The 18775-nt window shown below is 37.2% G+C and overlaps 1 protein-coding gene across 1 annotated transcript in view; it reads right to left on the bottom strand.

The window, feature by feature from the left end:
• The window catches only part of KIF11 (kinesin family member 11), a gene marked incomplete at its 5' end in the record, with an annotated part of 46181 nt that overhangs the window by 15831 nt on the left and 11575 nt on the right, over positions 1-18775 (bottom strand). The window contains 7 exons of the mRNA XM_081105221.1: positions 2116-2288; positions 3247-3454; positions 4088-4276; positions 7746-7833; positions 9539-9627; positions 16260-16355; positions 18382-18624. Coding sequence (XP_080961347.1) covers positions 2116-2288; positions 3247-3454; positions 4088-4276; positions 7746-7833; positions 9539-9627; positions 16260-16355; positions 18382-18624 — 1086 coding nt within the window. The remainder of the gene's footprint in view (positions 1-2115; positions 2289-3246; positions 3455-4087; positions 4277-7745; positions 7834-9538; positions 9628-16259; positions 16356-18381; positions 18625-18775) is intronic.

Raw genomic sequence — 18775 nt, 5'->3', positions numbered from 1 at the left:
TTCAGAAGAGGGGGAAATGATAGTCATTTGATACAATTTCAGTATTCCAAATACAGTTTAACAAAATAAATTTCAAGTAATTTAGGTTCTTAGTCATGAAGGCTAAATCAAATAGCTTTCAAATCAATAAAGAAAGAAAATTAAGAACTAAAAGGGCAAAAAAAAATAGTAGGCTTTGGGCTGGAGGTATTTAACTTTCAAGACCTTGTGATTCATATCCTACTATATCAGAAGAACTTGTCAGATTCTTGTTCTTGTCAAGGCATTTGGGAAGTTGAAAATGTAGTGTACATTGAGAGTTTTACAAAAAGGAAAAAAATATTCTGACGTAAGCTCCTTTCACTAGGACAAGGGTGAGAAACTGTAACAGAAATTATTAGGCCCAACCAGCATGACTCAGTGATTGAGCATCGACCTATGACCACGAGTTCACAGTTTAATTCCTTCAGGGCATATGCCCAGGTTGTGGGCTCGATCCCCAGTGGGGAGCATGCAGGAGGCAGCTGATCAATGACTCTCTCTCATTGATGTTTCTATCTCTCTTTCACGCTTCCTTCCTCTCTGATATCAGTAAAAAAAATAAAAATAAATTATTAGTAAATACTTAAAAAGCTACTGGCATTCCTTGGAAAAGAACTATCATTCTAATTTCAACTTATTCTGTGTGAGCAGCAGTCATCTCTGACTCAAGCAATGCTTATGACTTGGTTTATAACATGGTAGAAGAATTAATAAATACAGATGATCACTTAGTAAACGAATCAATTTCTAAAAATTAAATATTGCCCAGCCAGTGTGGCTCGGTGGTTGAGCTTTGACCTATAAACCAGGAGGTCACAGTTTGATTCTGTCAGGGCATATGCCTGGGTTACAGGATCAATCCCCAGTAGGGGGCGTGCAGGAGGCAGCTGATCAATCATTTCTTCTCATCATTGATGTTTCTATATCCCTCTCCCTTCCTCTCTGAAATCAATAAAAGTATATATGTATGGGTGTGTGTACACACCCATACATATATATATATTTAAAAATAACTAAGTATTGCCGAAACCAGTTTGGCTCAGTGGATAGAGCGTCGGCCTGCAGACTCAAGGGTCCCAGGTTCGATTCCGGTCAAGGGCATGTGCCTGGGTTGCGGGCACATCCCCAGTGGGAGATGTGCAGGAGGCAGCTGATCAATGTTTCTCTCTCATCGATGTTTCTAACTCTATCTCTCTCCCTTCCTCTCTGTAAAAAATCAATAAAATATATTTAAAAAAAAAATAACTAAGTATTAACAGTATCTTTTAACTTTGTCAAGCTTGGGTGATTAAAGAAATCTATCAAAAATGTCATATAAGAATTTAAATCTAGGCAGAGTGTCAACTAACATTTGTAGCATTTACTTGGATCATGTTCAACAATATTATTTAACTCAAAAAGAGAGGCAGAGAGCCTACACAAAAAAGAAAACAAAGTAAGTAATATGGCCAAGAACTTCCTAGATAAATCATACAACTATAAATAAAAGAGTATAATACAAATCAGGTATGGAGGAGGTAATATTAAGTATAATTAGATTAGTGACTTTTATAGAACTATGAAAAACAGCCTTACAATTATAGCCATAAGGGCTTGATCACACCGATCTGACCTCACAAATTATTTTATGTGTTTCTAGAATTCTATCTTCTAAGTTATTTTCTTGCACATATTTCTGTATTAATGTAGTTTTAAAATTAACCACTTAATATCTCCTTCTGATTGAGTCAATGTAACATCAGCTGGATGATTCCAGGACCCAGCGGAAAAATAATTTACTATTTCTGAGCTAGGTGGCAGGCCATGGGTCCCTTGAATTCATCTGTAGCTAAACCTACCCTTTTGAGTTATTAGAAGTGGTAATGTTGCAAGATATAATTGAAAAAATTGTCAAAGGTAATTATATGCATTTGGAAAGTATTCTTTCTGGGAAAGAAAAACAGTGGAGAGGATTTGTCTTTAAAATATAAACCTACTCTCTTAAAGTGATGTTTATCACTGTGTCAAGTAAAACTAAGATGAAAGAACAGTTAACATGTTTTTGAGGACTTAGCAAACATAACCCTTCAAATATACTTTAAAATATTTACTAACAAGCAATGTCTGAAGTACAGTTTTACTTTCTTCTGCTAATGACTGTTCTTCTAATATCATATTAGAAATTTGAGAAACATGTTTAGACACATTTTCTGGAACAGATGAGAGAGATCCAAGTGCTGTTGTAGTAATGGTGTCTAATGCAAAAACACTGGAAGACAGCAGGTTACCTGTAACCAAAAAAAAAAAAAAAAAAGATGTGAACTTTAGCATTAACATATTTAAATACAGTTTGAACCACCCCGAAGAGATTGGCAAAACTATATCTCTGTTGTGGAAATTCGTCATAACAAATAAGCTTAACAAAAGTGTCTTACTACATAAGCAAGGAAACATTTTAAGTATAAATTATATTTGTTCTACAGTATTCTGTAAACAGTTGACAAATCTGTAGTATATCAGACCCATAACTACAACTCACAGTAAACAAACAACTAGAACACTCTAAAATTAATCTCTAACTACAAGTAATATACAGTATTACAATAGGTAAGAGAGATTATAGAAGAAAAGATAAACTAGAAATCAATAAACAAAATTTATAGCATTTGGCTTAAAATGACTAGACTCTAGGTGATTTAAACAATTTTTACATTTTTGCATTTCCCAAATTTTCTATAATAAGGATAATACTTCCATAATAAATAAACTAATACTTAGGAGGTTCGCAACCCACCGCCATGAAGATAACAATAATGGTTTGGTTTAAAATGATACATAAACATATTCTGACAATACGGCAAACATTCAAGATGTATGTTCTCAAAAGAAAAAAGATGCAAAATGTTTATGTACAGAAAATTTCAAGAAACTCAATAAATTTAACAGCAGTGTCTATAGAGAATGGGAGAGGGTCAGGGTTAAAGGGACTTTTACTTCTAAAGTTTATATACTTAGTTATTGCTTAATAAACATGTTCTTTTATAGAAAACAGGAAAAAACAGCCCAAGTAAATTTGTTTTCAATTGAAGGCAGTGAAAGTATTAACCTCTAGTCTGAACATAGTGTGTGCACGGGAAGAACTAGTGACACTGTCACCTGAAATTTTTTATATTAAACTATCAGTTTTGAAATTAGTCTCCCACTAAACACACAACAATTAGAATCATTAGAAATGCTTGAACTTACCAAACAAGGTCTTGTGAAGTCCCAGCATGGTCTTTTGTTTTGAGCTGCCATCTCTTATCAATTCTTTCATATTATTAAACAGGCTATTCAGATTTTTGCCAAAAATATCCTGAGCTTCTGCGTTGTGCTCATCAACTGCCTTCTTACGATCCAGTTTGGAATGGAGACCAGATACATCTTTTGTAGTTTCTTCAACTGTGTCAAGCAACTATATATTATTTTTTAAAAATAAATGTTGATAAGATGGATATGACAAAAGCCGTCTACAAAAGTATCTGTGCTACATAAGGATTGCTCCTATTAAGAACTTGAAAGTTGTATATATTGCATCAGAAGAAATTTTTAAACTCATGCTAATTAACCTAAGAATATTCATTTCCCCTACCATCTAGACAAGGAAAACTGATTTTGCCAATTATAGTAATTATACTGCCCTACAAGTTTTTTGCATATTATGCGTTCCTATTTTCTCAAAAGTATATCTAATAAAAAATTAAATACTTTCAACAATTTCCATCATTAGAAGGTCCTAAAATCTTGATTACTGATTATCTTCAATCATGACCTTAGAAAAAAGTATTACATCATTATTGTAAATGTCCATAAGGAATATTAAAGTCATGTTCTATTTTCAAAACTTCTGGAAGCTTTTTCCTTAATCTAGCATCTCCAATGAGGAAAACTTAGATAAAATAATAAAATAACATTTTTAAACTGACAGAAATGTGAATTTGAGGTGAATAATAGAATTTCACAATTAATGCTACAGACAGCAAAGTAATTTACTTCTACCCATTTGCTAATTTCTTCAATGCAAATACAATCAAAACAAAGGACAAACCTTGCTGGCGGTATCATGAAGTTTCTTCTCAGTACTTTCCAAAACTGACGACACATACTCTTCTTTAACAAGCTGTAATTTAGTTTCTTGTAAATGTTTTTGAGTGGTTTTAAGTTCCTGTGTCTTATTTTGTAGGTCAGATTTACACTGCTCAAGTTCATTTTTATTATCCACAAATAATTCTGTAACCTAAATATAATACATTAAACATTTTTTAAAGAATTAAAGTGCTGAACTGATTGGTGAGACACCTGGCTAGTTCATAATATAATATTAGAAGAACCAAATTATTTCCATGCAAAATTGTAACAAGTTGTAAGTTACAAGGTAGGTTAGTACATTTTATATGGCTTCTGGTTTATTCTGTAAGTTAATTAAAAACAAATAAAATAGGTCTAGTGTAATGGTATTAATTCTTCGGGATTTATCCAACACTGCCAATATGAGGCTGGCACAAAAGAATCAGGTCTTTACATCTAAGTTATTTAACATCTGTTTTCTCCCAATATTCCATTCCCTCATCTGATAAACACATTAATGAAAATGTCTCAGCATTCACTATTTTTTTTTTAACAGCAAGGGGTTTTTTTTGTTTATTTGTTATTTTAATATATTTTATTGATTTTTTACAGAGAGGAAGGGAGAGGGATAGAGAGTTAGAAAAATCGATGAGAGAGAAACATCGGTCAGCTGCCTCCTGCACACCCCCAGGGTGTGCCCGCAACCAAGGTACATGCCCTTGACTGGAATCGAACCTGGGACCCTTCAGTCCGCAGGCCGACGCTCTATCCACTGAGCCAAACCGGTCAGGCAGCATTCACTATTTTTTAATATATATTTTTATTGATTTCAGAGAGGAAGGGAGAAGGAGAGAGAGATAGAAACATCAATGACAAGAGAGAATCATTGATCGGCTGCCTCCTGCATGCCCCCTACTGTGGATCGAGCCTGCAACCCAGGCATGGAATCAAACCCGGGACCCTTCAGTCCGCAGGCCGATGCACTATCCACTGAGTCAAACCAGCTAGGGCTTAGCACTCACTATTTAGCTTGACCAATAAAATCACACATTTCAGTTAATTTCTTGTAATGTTGCATTAATGTGTCAAAATAGTTTCTGCTGTGACCAGTAGCTCAGTTGGTTAGAATGTCATCCTGATATGCCAAGGTTGCAGGTTCTATCCCGGGTCAGGGAACATACAAGAATCAACCAATGCCTGCTTGGTGTGGTTCAGTGGTAGAGCACTGACGCATGCATTAAGAGGCCACCAGTCTGATTCCCATTCAGGGCACATGCCTGGGTTGTGGGCTTATTCCCCAGTGGAGGGCATTAAGGAGGCAGCGAAGGGATGTTTCTCTCTCATCTATATTTTTATCTCTCTCCCCCTCTCCATTCTCTCTCTCTAAAATCAATAAAAACATATTTAAAAGAGGAGGAACCAAGATGGCGCCATAGGATAACGCCGGAGTTTGCTGCTTTGAACAACTACTTCAAAAGTGAAACTAAAAGACAGAACGGACATCACCCAAAACCACTGGAACGCTGGCTGAATGGAAGTCCTACAACTAGGAGGAAAGAGAAACGCATACGGACACTCAGAGGAGGCGCAGTGCTGAAGTCAAATTCTGAGGTGCGGAGTGCGCGTGCGGAGTGGGCTGGCGGCGGAGGGTGCGGTTGGCGTTTTCAATCGGGAGGGAGTCGCAGACTCTGAGCTCCAGATCCGGGCGAGTCTTTAGGGACCCAGACTCAAACGGGAGCAGCGGGACTGCCTGGCTTCGGTCAGAGCGAGTGCAGCCTTCTCTCCGAGGTTTGCAGTGGGTGCTGGGACTCAGAGAGGCAGAGCCCCTGGGGACAGGACTGAGAGCCGCCATAACTGTTCTCTCCGGCCCACCCTATTGATCCTGTGCGACCCGCCCCGCCCAAGCCCTGCACAGAGGCATTTGCCGGATAGCCTCAGGCAAAGGCTAGATTAGCACCTCCCTAGAGGACAGAAGTTCTCTCACTGCAGACACAGCTGATTCTCATAGCCACTTGGCCTGGAGGTCAAACCCTCCCTGGTATTAGCTACAACAATCAAGATTTAACTATAAAACCACGAACAAAGACCACTAGGGGGTGCACCAAGGAAGCATAACAAAATGCGGAGACAAAGAAACAGGACAAAATTGTCAATGGAAGATCTAGAGTTCAGAACCACACTTTTAAGGTCTCTCAAGAACTGTTTAGAAGCCGCCGATAAACTTAATGAGATCTACAAGAAAACTAATGAGACCCTCGATGTTATATTGGGGAATCAACTAGAAATTAAGCATACACTGACTGAAATAACGAATATTATACAGACTCCCAACAGCAGACCAGAGGAGCGCAAGAATCAAGTCAATGATTTGAAATGCGAGGAAGCAAAAAACACCCAACCGGAAAAGCAAAATGAAAAAAGAATCCAAAAATGCGAGGATAGTGTAAGGAGCCTCTGGGACAGCTTCAGGCGTACCAACATCAGAATTATAGGGGTGCCAGAAGATGAGAGAGAGCAAGATATTAAAAACCTATTTGAAGAAATAATGACAGAAACTTCCCTCACCTGGTGAAAGAAATGGACTTACAGGTCCAAGAAGCGCGGAGAACCCCAAACAAAAGGAATCCAAAGAGGACCACACCAAGACACATCATAATTAAAATGCCAAGAGCAAAAGATAAAGAGAGAATCTTAAAAACAGCAAGAGAAAGAAACTCAGTTACCTACAAGGGAATACCCATACGACTGTCAGCTGATTTCTCAACAGAAACTTTGCAGGCCAGAAGGGAGTGGCAAGAAATATTCAAAGTGATGAATACCAAGAACCTACAACCAAGATTACTTTATCCAGCAAAGCTATCATTCAGAATTGAAGGTCAGATAAAGAGCTTCACAGATAAGGAAAAGCTAAAGGAGTTCATCACCACCAAATCAGGATTATATGAAATGCTGAAAGGTATCCTTTAAGAAGAGGAAGAGGAAGAAAAAGGTAAAGATACAAATTATGAACAACAAATATGCATCTATCAACAAGTGAATCTAAGAATCAAGTGAATAAATAATCCGATGAACAGAATGAACTGGTGATTATAATAGAATGAGGGACATAGAAAGGGAATGGACTATTCTTGGGGGGGAAAGGGGTGTCGGAGATGCGGGAAGAGACTGGACAAAAATCGTGCACCTATGGATGAGGACAGTGGGTGGGGAGTGATTGCGGATGGTGGGGCGGGAACTGGGAGGAGGGGAGTTATGGGGGGAAAAAAAGAGGAACAAATGTAATAATCTGAACAATAAAGATTTAATTAAAAAAAAAAACAAAAAAAAAAACAAAAAAAACCAAAAAACATATTTAAAAAAAGATTCAATCAATGAATACATAAATAAGTGGAACAACAAATCGATATCTCTCTGTCTCTCTTCCAAGTTCCTCTCTCTAAAATTAATCAATAGTTTAAAATTTTTAAAAATAGTTTCTTCATTACAATTGTGACAAAATTATGATACAGCTTATTTTCAGTATATGGGTCAGCCCCATATACTGAAAAAAATCTTAAAAATATAGATCCCTCACATTCTGAAATTTTCTTTAAATATTTGCTTTTTACATAATATTCAATATTGTTTGGAATGCTTACCCTACTTAGCTCCTCCTCAAGTGCACCAATTTTTTCAATCAATTCTACAATCTGGTCTTCTTGAACAGTTAGTTTTCCATTCATGGCTCTGAAATAAAGTTTAATATGAATTCAACAATTAGCATTTTTTTTTCCTAATTCCTAAACAATTTATTCTAACACAATTGTGGCAGTTACACATCAGCTTTGCCGTTTGTCACTATCATGAAAATGATGCCTAGTGCCAATAAGGAATACACACAAATCGCAAAAAATGAATGTATTCTTTGTCCTTGTTTAAAGTTGTTTTCCTGTTATCTCCGTTTTGAAGCCGAGAATCCCTACCCATAGGGGAAGAAATGTGTGTATATAAAATTTGAGAAGCAAAGAAGCTAACAGAGGAATACAACTCACATAAAAAAAGAGGTAGGGGGGAATACAACCTAAGTGTCTGTAATCAGGAATATAGAACATAAACAGGACACAAAACTGGAGAACAGAATTAAAGTATGACAGAGCAATTACACCTCTCACTGCCTACTATACCCAAATACACCTCAACACACATGCCACTATCAAACCACCACAGAAATCCTCAGGGGAGCAAAGGACTGTTCTCTAGAGCAGATCCTCAGCCTCAGCACTATTGACATCATTTTGGACCAGGTAACTCCGGTCCACTTTAATGGGTCTCTGATTTCTTGAGCATTAGAAAGTTTCAGAAGTGAATGCTATCTTTTGTATTCTTTATCTTCCAGTTCCTTCATAACTACCAACAATTTTCTATTCCACATTGTGCTAAATGGCACAGATTCTTTTGTGAATACAAATTTCCTCAAATTATTAGGTAGAGATATTGTTCATTAAAGGAAAAGTTAGAACTGAGGTGCAAAAGGAGAATTAGTTCTAACAGTCTTTTTTATTATTGTTCATCCTCACCCAAGGATATTTTTCCATTGATTTTTTTTTTAGAGAGAGTGGGGCGGGGGGTGGGAGGGGGGGGCGCGTGGAGAGAAAGAGAGAGAGATTGGTTGCCTCCCACATGTGCCCCAACCACCAAGGTCAGGGATCGAGCCTACCACCAAGGTATGTGCTAACAGTCCTTTGACTAACTTTACTTTGAACAAACTACTCCAGGGCTTTAAAAAGTGAACAGATTAGTGGTTGCCAGAGGTTAGGAATCACTGGAGAAGAACGTGGATATGAATATAAAGAGTCAGCAAGAGGGAGATCTTTGAGATGATAGTTCTGAACTACACGAATATACAAACGTGATAAAGTGATAGATTTATACACATACATTGTACCAATTTCCCAGTTTTGATAATGTAAAGAAGTTACTTAAGAGGTAATCAATTGGGGAAACTGGATGGAAAATACATGGGACCTCTTTGCACTCTTCTTACAATTTCATGTGAATCTGTAATTATTTAAAAAATAAAAAATAGCCCTGGCCGGTGTGGCTCAGTGGTAGAGCGCCAGCCCTCACATGGGTTGGATTCCCAATCAAGGGCATGTGCCTGGGTTTCAGGTTCGTGCCCCACCCCAGTGTCTCTCTCTCCTCCCTTCCACGCTCTCTAAATAAATAAATAAATAAATAAATAAATAAATAAATAAATGGGGGGGAAAGTTAATATAAAATCTTTTTAAACTGTTTGATAAGTTCTTGTTAATATCAAAAGAAAAACAAGCATTGTAAAAAGAACAACAAATAAAGATTTTATTTACTGTCAAATGAGTAAATTTTACTTCCAACATCCTGTTATCAGAAAATACTTATTCTTGGAAATTAATTTCCATAGCTATTGGCTTACCTAAAATTCTCTTCAGAAATGTACACCCCATTTTTTTCACGGGCTGCAGCAAGATCTCGTTTCAGACGCTCTATCTCTTCTGTATATTCCTACACAAGAAGAATATTGTAGGTGTCAATATAGAACAACATATTTTTAAATTTGGTTTGGGGACGAAATAAAAAGTTAGCCCTTTTATATTTTTTAAATCATAAAAATGTATGATAAAAAAATAATAGGCATACTTTTCATTCAATATTAATTTGTACAGAATAGTCTTTCAACAGCTTTCAAAGAGCCTTTAAATTTACTCATTATAACAATATGAGCTTCTGAAAAACACACCACGTAATCTCCAGTACCCAGGTTGGTCTTCAAGTAGCATTTCACACTAAAAAAAACACACATCAGGATTTTTTAGAGAAGTATCTGACTCTAGAGTTGGGGCAAGAAACATTCAAGATAAACCTAGAATATTTTGTCAAACAAAATAAAAATGAAGCTAAAAAAGCTTATGATAATAAAAAGGGCTCAAGAAATCACTTGGAGAAAGTTACCACAGGTCAAAGGAGAAACAATTTGATAATCACTGAGGATAATAGCTACAATGGATTAACAAAATTTTAAGTTCATGAGTTTATAATGACATTAAGAAAGCTAGAAAACCACCCTGGCCACGTGGCTCAGTTGGTTGGAGCATTGTCCCATACACCAAAAGGTTTTGGGTTCAATTCCCTGACCAAGAGGCAACTAATCTCTCTCTCTTTTCTCGCTCTCTTCCCTCCTCCTTCACTCCCTTTCCAGTCTCCCTCTCTCTCTCTCTCTTAAAAAAAAATCAATTAAAAAACATATCTTTGAAGACTATACTTTCAGGGATCATTTCTATAGTTCGTTACTAGAGAAGTTTCTCTGAACGTGTAGAGCACCAAATGAATTCAGCAATGTAGCAGGATACAAAATTAAGGCCAAGAAATCTACAGCATTTCTATATACCAATAGTGAACTTACAGAAAGAGACACTAAAAACGCAATCCCATTTACCATTACACCAAAAAAATTAAGATACCTAGGAATAAACTTAACTAAAGAGGCAAAAGACCTCTACACAGGACGTGGAAAAAAGAGATAGAGGAAGACATAAACAGATGGAAGAACATACCATGTTCTTGGATTGGTAGAATCAACATCATTAAAATGTCCATACTACCCAAAGTAATCTATAAATTCAACGCACTTCCCATTAAAATACCAATGGCATATTTCACAGACCTAGAACGAATGCTCCAAAAATTCATCTGGACTAAAAAAAGATCCCAAATAGCTGCAGCGATTCTGAGAAAGAAGAACAAAGTAGGTGGGATCTCAAAACCAGATATCAAGCTGTATTACAAAGCCACTGTTCTCAAAACTGCCTGGTACTGGCACAAGAACAGACATATAGCTCAATGGAATAGAACAGAGAACCCAGAAATCGACCCAAACCAATATGCTCAATTAATATTTTGACAAAGGAGGCAAGAACATACAATGGAGTCAAGACAGTCTCTTCAATAAATGGTGTTGGGAAAATTGGACAGATACATGCAAAAAAATGAAACTAGACCACCAACTTACACCATACACAAAAATAAACTCAAAATGGATAAAGGACTTAAAATGTAAGATGGGAAACCATAAAAATACTAGAGGAATCCAAAGGCTACAAAATCTCAGACATATGCCGAAGCAATTTCTTCACTGATACTGCTCCTAGGGCATTGGAAACTAAAGAGAAAATAAACAAATGGGACTACATCAAAATAAAAAGCTTCTGCACAGCAAAAGAAACCATCAACAAAACAAGAAAGCCCACTGCATGGGAGAACATATTTGTCAATGTTATCACCGATAAGGGTTTAATCTCCAACATTTATAGGGAACTCATACAACTTAACAAAAGATAAACAATCCAATCAAAAAATGGGCAAAGGACCTAAATAGACACTTTTCAAAAGAGGACATTCAGAAAGCCAGGAGACATATGAAAACATGCTCAAAGTCACTAATCATCTGAGAGATGCAAATCAAAATAACAATAAGGTACCATCTCACACCTGTCAGACTGGCTATCATCAACAAATCAACAAACGACAAGTGCTGGAGAGGATGTGGAGAAAAAGGAACACTTGTGCACTGCTGGTGGGAATGCAGACTGGTGCAGTCACTATGGAAGACAGTATGGAGTTTCCTCAAAAAACTAAAAATGGAACTCCCATTTGACCCAGTGATCCCACTTCTAGGAATATATCCCAAGAAACCAGAAACACCAATCAGAAAGGATATATGCATCCCTATGTTCATAGCAGCACAATTCACCATAGCTAAGATCTGGAAACAGCCTAAGTGCCCATCAGCAGATGAATGGATTAGAAAACTGTGGTACATCTACAAAATGGAATACTATGCTGCTGTAAAAAAGAAGGAATTCTTACCATTTGCAACAGCATGGATGGAACTGGAGAGCATTATGCTAAGTGAAATAAGCCAGTCAGTAAAAGAAAAATACCACATGATCTCACTCTTTTATGGATAATAAAGACCATTATAAACTGATGAACAAAAATAGATACAGAGGCAGAGCAGCCTTGAACAGACTGTCAAACTACAGCGGGAAGGCTGGGGAAGGTTGAGGGGGAGGGGGATAAGAGATCAACCAAAGGACTTGTATGCATGCACATAAGCATAACCAATGGACATAGACACTGGGGGGTAGGGGAGGCCGGGGGAATGTCAGGGGGGCGGGGGGGACATATGTATTACTCTTGGTAATACTTTAAGCAATAAAACAAAATTTAAAAAAACAAAACAAAACATATCTTTGGGTGAAAAGAAAAAAAGCTAGAAAATTAATGCATTATTCTCAAAACTATCAATTAAAGGAAATGAAACAAGCATTTTTCCTGCCTTTCTATAAGAAGTATACCCTAGGGTAGCTGAGGGCAAGTTCCTCATTATAGAGGTAGCCCAGCAATTAGTTAAGAAGAATTGAATTAGAAAATTACCATTTTGCAACCCTTAAAGAGCTAATGGGTCAACTCATTGAATATCATCAATTCTTAACAAAAAGATAAAGAAGCAGACATGTGCTTCCTGGTGGGAGAACATACCACCACCTAAGAACTAGTTTTGCCAATAGGCAAAAAATATGCAGCTTGACCTAAATTTTACACCTTAATCAAAAGACAATTCAAAGTGAATTATGGACTTAAATGTGAAATGTAGAGATACAAAAATTTCGAAAGAAAAAAACTTCAGGATCTAGAGATAGGCATAGAGTTCTTACAACTGACACCAAAAGCACAATTCATAATAGGAAAAAATTAATCACACTGAATTCAAAAACATTTGCTCTACAAAAGTCCTTATGAAGATGAGAAGACAAGCTATAAACTAGAAAATGATTACAAACCATGTTTGTGATATGGACTAGTCTACTTATATAAAAACCATGGGTGGTGTTCATCACGATCACAACCGACATGACCAAGTGGAAGGAAGTCAGTCCTGCAGGGGTTGTCTTGGCAACGGCTGTGCCCTCCCCCAAGCTGTTTTCCCGGAGCTGTTTCCTGTAAGGGCGTGGTTTGAGGCAGGAACCCGCCCTGGGAGCGTGGAGGCATATCTTCCTAAAGTGTGCCTCACCAGCACGGCCAGGGGTGAACCTGAGTGGGGGTGGCTGAAAGGCTTAGAAAAGACAGACGAGAATGAAACCTGGGTCTCGTGGGACGCTGCTTCTCTGGGAGACATCCACCATGCCCACAGCCATGCCTTTATTTTATAGCAGATGCTATGAGGCAAAGTAAGGGTGTGACCAAGATGTTTACAACATTCTCCTGGGTTTCAATCCTACTCAACTACATGCACCTGAACTCTATCAAGCCCACATCACTAAGGCACGTGGGGCCATGTGTTCTGACTTACATAGGTTCAAGCTTACAACTACAGCTGTTGGCTATAATTGTGCTGTGAGGGCCCTGCCCTCCAAGCTGGGACTTGCACGTGGCAATGACAGGGCTGTGCCCTCTCATCAGTCCAAGGCTTGAACCTGTCCAAAACACTGTAACAGCTCCCTACAATAAAGTTTTAGTTCTGTTTCTTTGTTACTAATGTTGTGGCCCCACCCCATCACAAAGAAACTATTTCCAGAGGATGAGGCCCAGGAATCAGGATTTTAAAAAGATTCCCAGGTGATTCTAATGTGCAGCCAAGGTTGAGAACCACTGCTATAGATAATATTAAAAATATATCTAAACGTGCAATTCTTTGTCCAAAAAATGAGCATGTTCAAAAATTAAATGAAGAAAATTTGGATATACTCAATGGAGATTTTCACACATATTTGAGTGATGATTCCATTGATTCCATAGATCAGGGGTCCTCAAACTACGGCCCACAGGCCACATGCGGCCCGCCGAAAACATTTATCCAGCCCGCCCCGCCGGGTGTTTTTGCCGTCGCTGCCTGTCCTGCTTAGCAGCCGACTCGACCCGGGCCCACAGTGCACATGTGTGGAATGTCTGAGGGACAGTGAACTGGCCCTCTGTTTAAAAAGTTTGAGGACCTCTGCCATAGATGATGCTGAAAAGGAAAATTTTCCCATCGAATTTCTTAATAGTATTACTCCTTCAGGAATGCCGTGTCATAAATTAAAATTGAAAGTGGGTGCAATCATCATGCTATTGAGAAATCTCAATAGTAAATAGGGTCTTTGTAATGGTACCAGATTTATTATTAAAAGATTATGACCTAACATTATGGAAGCTGAAGTATTAAGAGGATCTGCAGAGGGAGAGGCTGTTCTGATTCCAAGAACATTCCATTTAAACTGATTCAACGACGGTTTCCCGTGATGCCAGCATCTGTGATGACTATTAATAAATCACAAGGACAAACTCTAGACAGAGTAGGCATGTTCCTACCTGAACCCGTTTTTGCACATGATCAGTTATATGTTGCTTTCTCTCGAGTTTGAAGAGCATGTGATGTTACAGTTAAAGTTCTAAGTACTTCATCACAAGGGAAATTAGTCAAGCACTCTGAAAGTGTTTTCACTCTTAATGTGGTGTACAGGGAGATATTAGAATAAGTTTAATCACTTTATCAGTCATTGTTTGCATTATTGTTGTTTTATATCATGTTTTTGTCGTTTTTATGTCATGCCTCTGTTGTTATATCCTTGTTACTGTTTATTTATTAATAAATTTATATATTATTTTCATATACATTTTACTAATTTCCTTTCACCTCTCACACTTCTATTATAGAGAAAAGGCAAATAATAGCAATATGAAAATATCTCCGCTAATTAATTCCCTTATAATGTGCATGAATTTCATGCACCGGACTACTAGTATCTAGAATATATGAAGAACTTTCAAACCACAACCATAAAAAACTCAAATAATCCAATTAGAAAATGGGCCTAGTCCAGCTGGTGTGGCTGAATGGTTTAGTGTTGACCTATGAACCAAAAGAGCACACTTAGATTCCTGGTCAGGGCACCTGCCCAGGTTGTGGACTCCATCCCCACAGTAGGGGGTGTACAGGAGGCAGCAGATTAATGATTCTCTCTCATTATTGATATTTCTATCTTTCCCTCTCCCTTCTCTGAAAAAAAAAAATTTTTTTTTAAGGTAAAAAATAAAAATAAAAATGGACAAAGGACCCAAATACACACTTTTCCAAAGAGGATATACAATGGTCAATATGAGATATCACCTCACATGTGTCAGAATGGCTATCATCAATATCAATAAACAAATAATGGTGAGGATGTGGGGAAAAGGAAGCCCTTCATACACTGTTGATGGGAATGCAGATTGGTGCAGCCACAGTGGAAAGCCATATGGGGTTCCCTCAAAAAATTAAAAATGGAACTGCGTTATGACCCAGTGATTCCACTTCTGGAAATTTATCTTAAGAAACCCAAAACACTAAATTGAAAGAATATTTACAACCTTATGTTCTCTGCAGTGTTACTTACAATAGTCAAGATTTGGAAGCAGCCCAAGTGCCAATCAGTAGATGAGTGGATAAAGAAAAGCTATGGTACATTTACACAACAAAATACTAGTCTCGGCAATAAAAAGGAAGAAAATCTTATCCTTTTCAACAGCATAAATGGACCTGGAGAGCATTATGCTAAGTGAAATAAATCAGTTAGAGAGAGACAAGTAACATATGATTTCACTAATATATGGAATCTTAATGAACAAAAATCCTAAAATTGTAGGCTTAAAATGGGTGAATGTTACAGTAATTATACCCTAGTGTATAGTAACTATACATGTTACCCTTAAATTATAAATAAATAAACTTTTTAAATGTAAATATTTTCAAATTTTGCTGATTTAATAGAGCTGGAAAAGTCAACATGTTAGCATTAGAAAAAAGATTTTAACATAGGTACAGTGGGGCCTTGACTTACGAGTTTAATTCGTTCCGTAACGGAGCTCGTTAAGGACCTTCGTTAACTCAAATTACTCTGTCAATTCAAAGCAAAAAATCGGCCTAGAGACGGCTCATATCTCGGAAAAACTCGTTAGTCGGGACACTCGCAAGTCAAGGCCCCACTGTATTTAGTTTATATTATTAAATGAAAAGCCCTACCACAGGCAATTTAACAAATCTTTTAATAATTATTGCAATTTCTTATTTTCATATTTGTCAAACAAGATTATATTACTCCACAAAAATGCAAAATTACCTTAATAAGGGCTTTTTTGGTTAGTTTCTGGTTAACTTCAGGCTTATTCAGTATGTTCTTTGCTCTATGAGCATATTCCAATGTACTCAGAGTTTCCTGTGATGAAAAAGCCAATTACTAAAGATATTATGAGAATGTAGTTCTGTTACCTAAAATGTACTATAAAATAACTCATAAGTAATAATTTATGGTTATAGCTAATCTGAAAATCTGCCACTAAGACTATTATACCCAACCTTTAAAAAAGAGATTTTTCGCCAAAACCGGTTTGGCTCAGTGGATAGAGCGTCGGCCTGCGGATTGAGGGGTCCCAGGTTCGATTCCGGTCAGGGGCATGTACCTGGGTTGCGGGCACATCCCCAGTGGGAGATGTGCAGGAGGCAGCTGATCGATGTTTCCCTCTCATCGATGTTTCTAACTCTCTCTCTCTCTCCCTTCCTCTCTGTGAAAAATCAATAAAATATATTTAAAAAAAAAAAAAGAGATTTTTCAAAACATCCCTATCTTTTTTCTTTCTCTTCAATGTTTAGGGTCTTTAACTTTATAATAACTTGATCTAGTAATTTTTTGAATTCAATCAACTGATGAATAAACAAAATGTCCTATATCCATACAACAGAATATTACTCATCCACCAAAAAAATGAAGTACTGATACATGCTACAATATGGATGAACATTAAAAACATTATGGTGTCTGGCTGGTGTAGTTCAATGGTTGAGCATCAACCTATGAACCCGGAGATCACGGTTCGATTCCCAGTCCGGACACATGCCCTGGTTTCGGGCTTGATCCCCAGGAGGGGTCATGCAGGAGGCAGCCCATCAATGATTCTTTCTCATCATTGATGTATCTATTCCTCTCTCCCTCCCCCTTCCTTTCTCTGAAACCAATAAAAACAAATTAAAAAAAAAAAAAGAAAACATTATGGTAAGTGAAAGAAGCTGGTCACAAAAGAACACTTATTGTGTGATTCCATGTATATGAAATGTTCAGAGTAGGCAAATCTATAGATTAAGAAAAGTAGATTAGTAGTAACCAAAGACTGGGAGTTGGGGCAGACTGGGGTGATGAAATATTCTAAACTTAGATTTTGGTAATGATTGCATAGCTCTGTGAACATAGTAATAATGGGTGAATTTTATGGTATGTGAATCATATCTCAATAAGAATATTTTTTTAAGGACAGGAGAGTTAAAGACCTTATAAAGTTTTTCTAATTCCAAAGTAGATGATTATTACAATAAAGTAAGAGTCAATTTTGCCATCTTTGTTGTTTCTTTTGGTTTTCCCACCTATTCCAACACACCCAACCCCACCTTCACTGCTCTCTAAGCAGTCTAAACACTAACATTCACTTAACTTCTAAGTCCTCAATTAAATCTCTATATCCCATGTAACCATACACTGCTAATGACCACAACAATTTTCTTTGAAGACTGTGTGGAAAAAGCCAGTAAGCAACTGGCTTTTTAAGATTAAAAACTCTGCCAGGAAGGAGAAAGACATTTTTTTCAGTGGTGTTCTCCTAAATGTGTCCACATGCAATGTCCAGATTCTTTTTATTATATAGTACAGAATTAATTCAGCCAATTGATGAACTTTTAAAACGAGACAGCACCCTGGCCAGGTGGCTTATTTAATTGGAGTGTCGTCCCATGCACCAAAAAGGTTGCAATTTCAATTCCTGGTCAGAGCACATACCTAGGTTGCAGATTCAATACCTAGTCAGGGTGTATATGAGAGGCAGCCGACTGATGTTGCTAAGAAAATTTAAAAAAATAAATAAAGAGCCCGGCTGATGTGGCTCAGTGATTGAGTACTGACCCATGTACCAAGAGGTCACTGTTTTGATCCCTGGCCAGGGCACATGCCTGGGTTGCAGGTTCAATCCCCAATAAGGGGCATGCAGGAGGCAGCCAGTCAATGTTTCTCTCTCATCAATATTTCTATCTCTCTCTCCCTCTTCCTTCCTTGCTCTCTCTAAAAATAAAAAATAAAAAAAATCAATAAAAAAAAATCAATAAAAACATTTAAAAAAAGAATAAAGAAAATAAAATAATGTGATAACTAAATAAGAATTACAGCTATTACACTGGCAGATACTGTTCAAAGGGCTTACCTCAAGATTAAGAGATGCAGGAGAAATTGTAGCAATTATAGATGTTCTTGTACGTCCCCCAAGAGAATCCTGGAGGATTCTGGTTAGTTTAGATTCTCGGTAAGGAACATGAGGTGTTCTTTCTACAAGAGCAGTAATAACTCTTCCCAAAGTCAACAGGGATTGGTTGATATTTCCAGCTTCCCGAGCTCTCTTATCCACTGCTCCAGAACGACCAATGTTTTCACTTCCTGCAAGATCAACCTTGAATTAAAAAAAAGAAAGAAAAAAAAAAGGTTGTCATTCTACTGGATTTGGACTCAAAGACTTTCATTCTTATAATATATTAAATAACTAGCAAAGTAAGTTTTCTATATAATAATAACAACCCACTACATAACTAATAACCCAATGA

This window comes from Myotis nattereri (assembly GCF_964212035.1).
Source record: "Myotis nattereri genome assembly, chromosome: 13".
NCBI classification, from domain to species: domain Eukaryota; kingdom Metazoa; phylum Chordata; class Mammalia; order Chiroptera; family Vespertilionidae; genus Myotis; species Myotis nattereri.
Note: the sequence above shows the minus strand (reverse complement) of the source record. Positions and strands in the feature narration are given on the sequence as shown.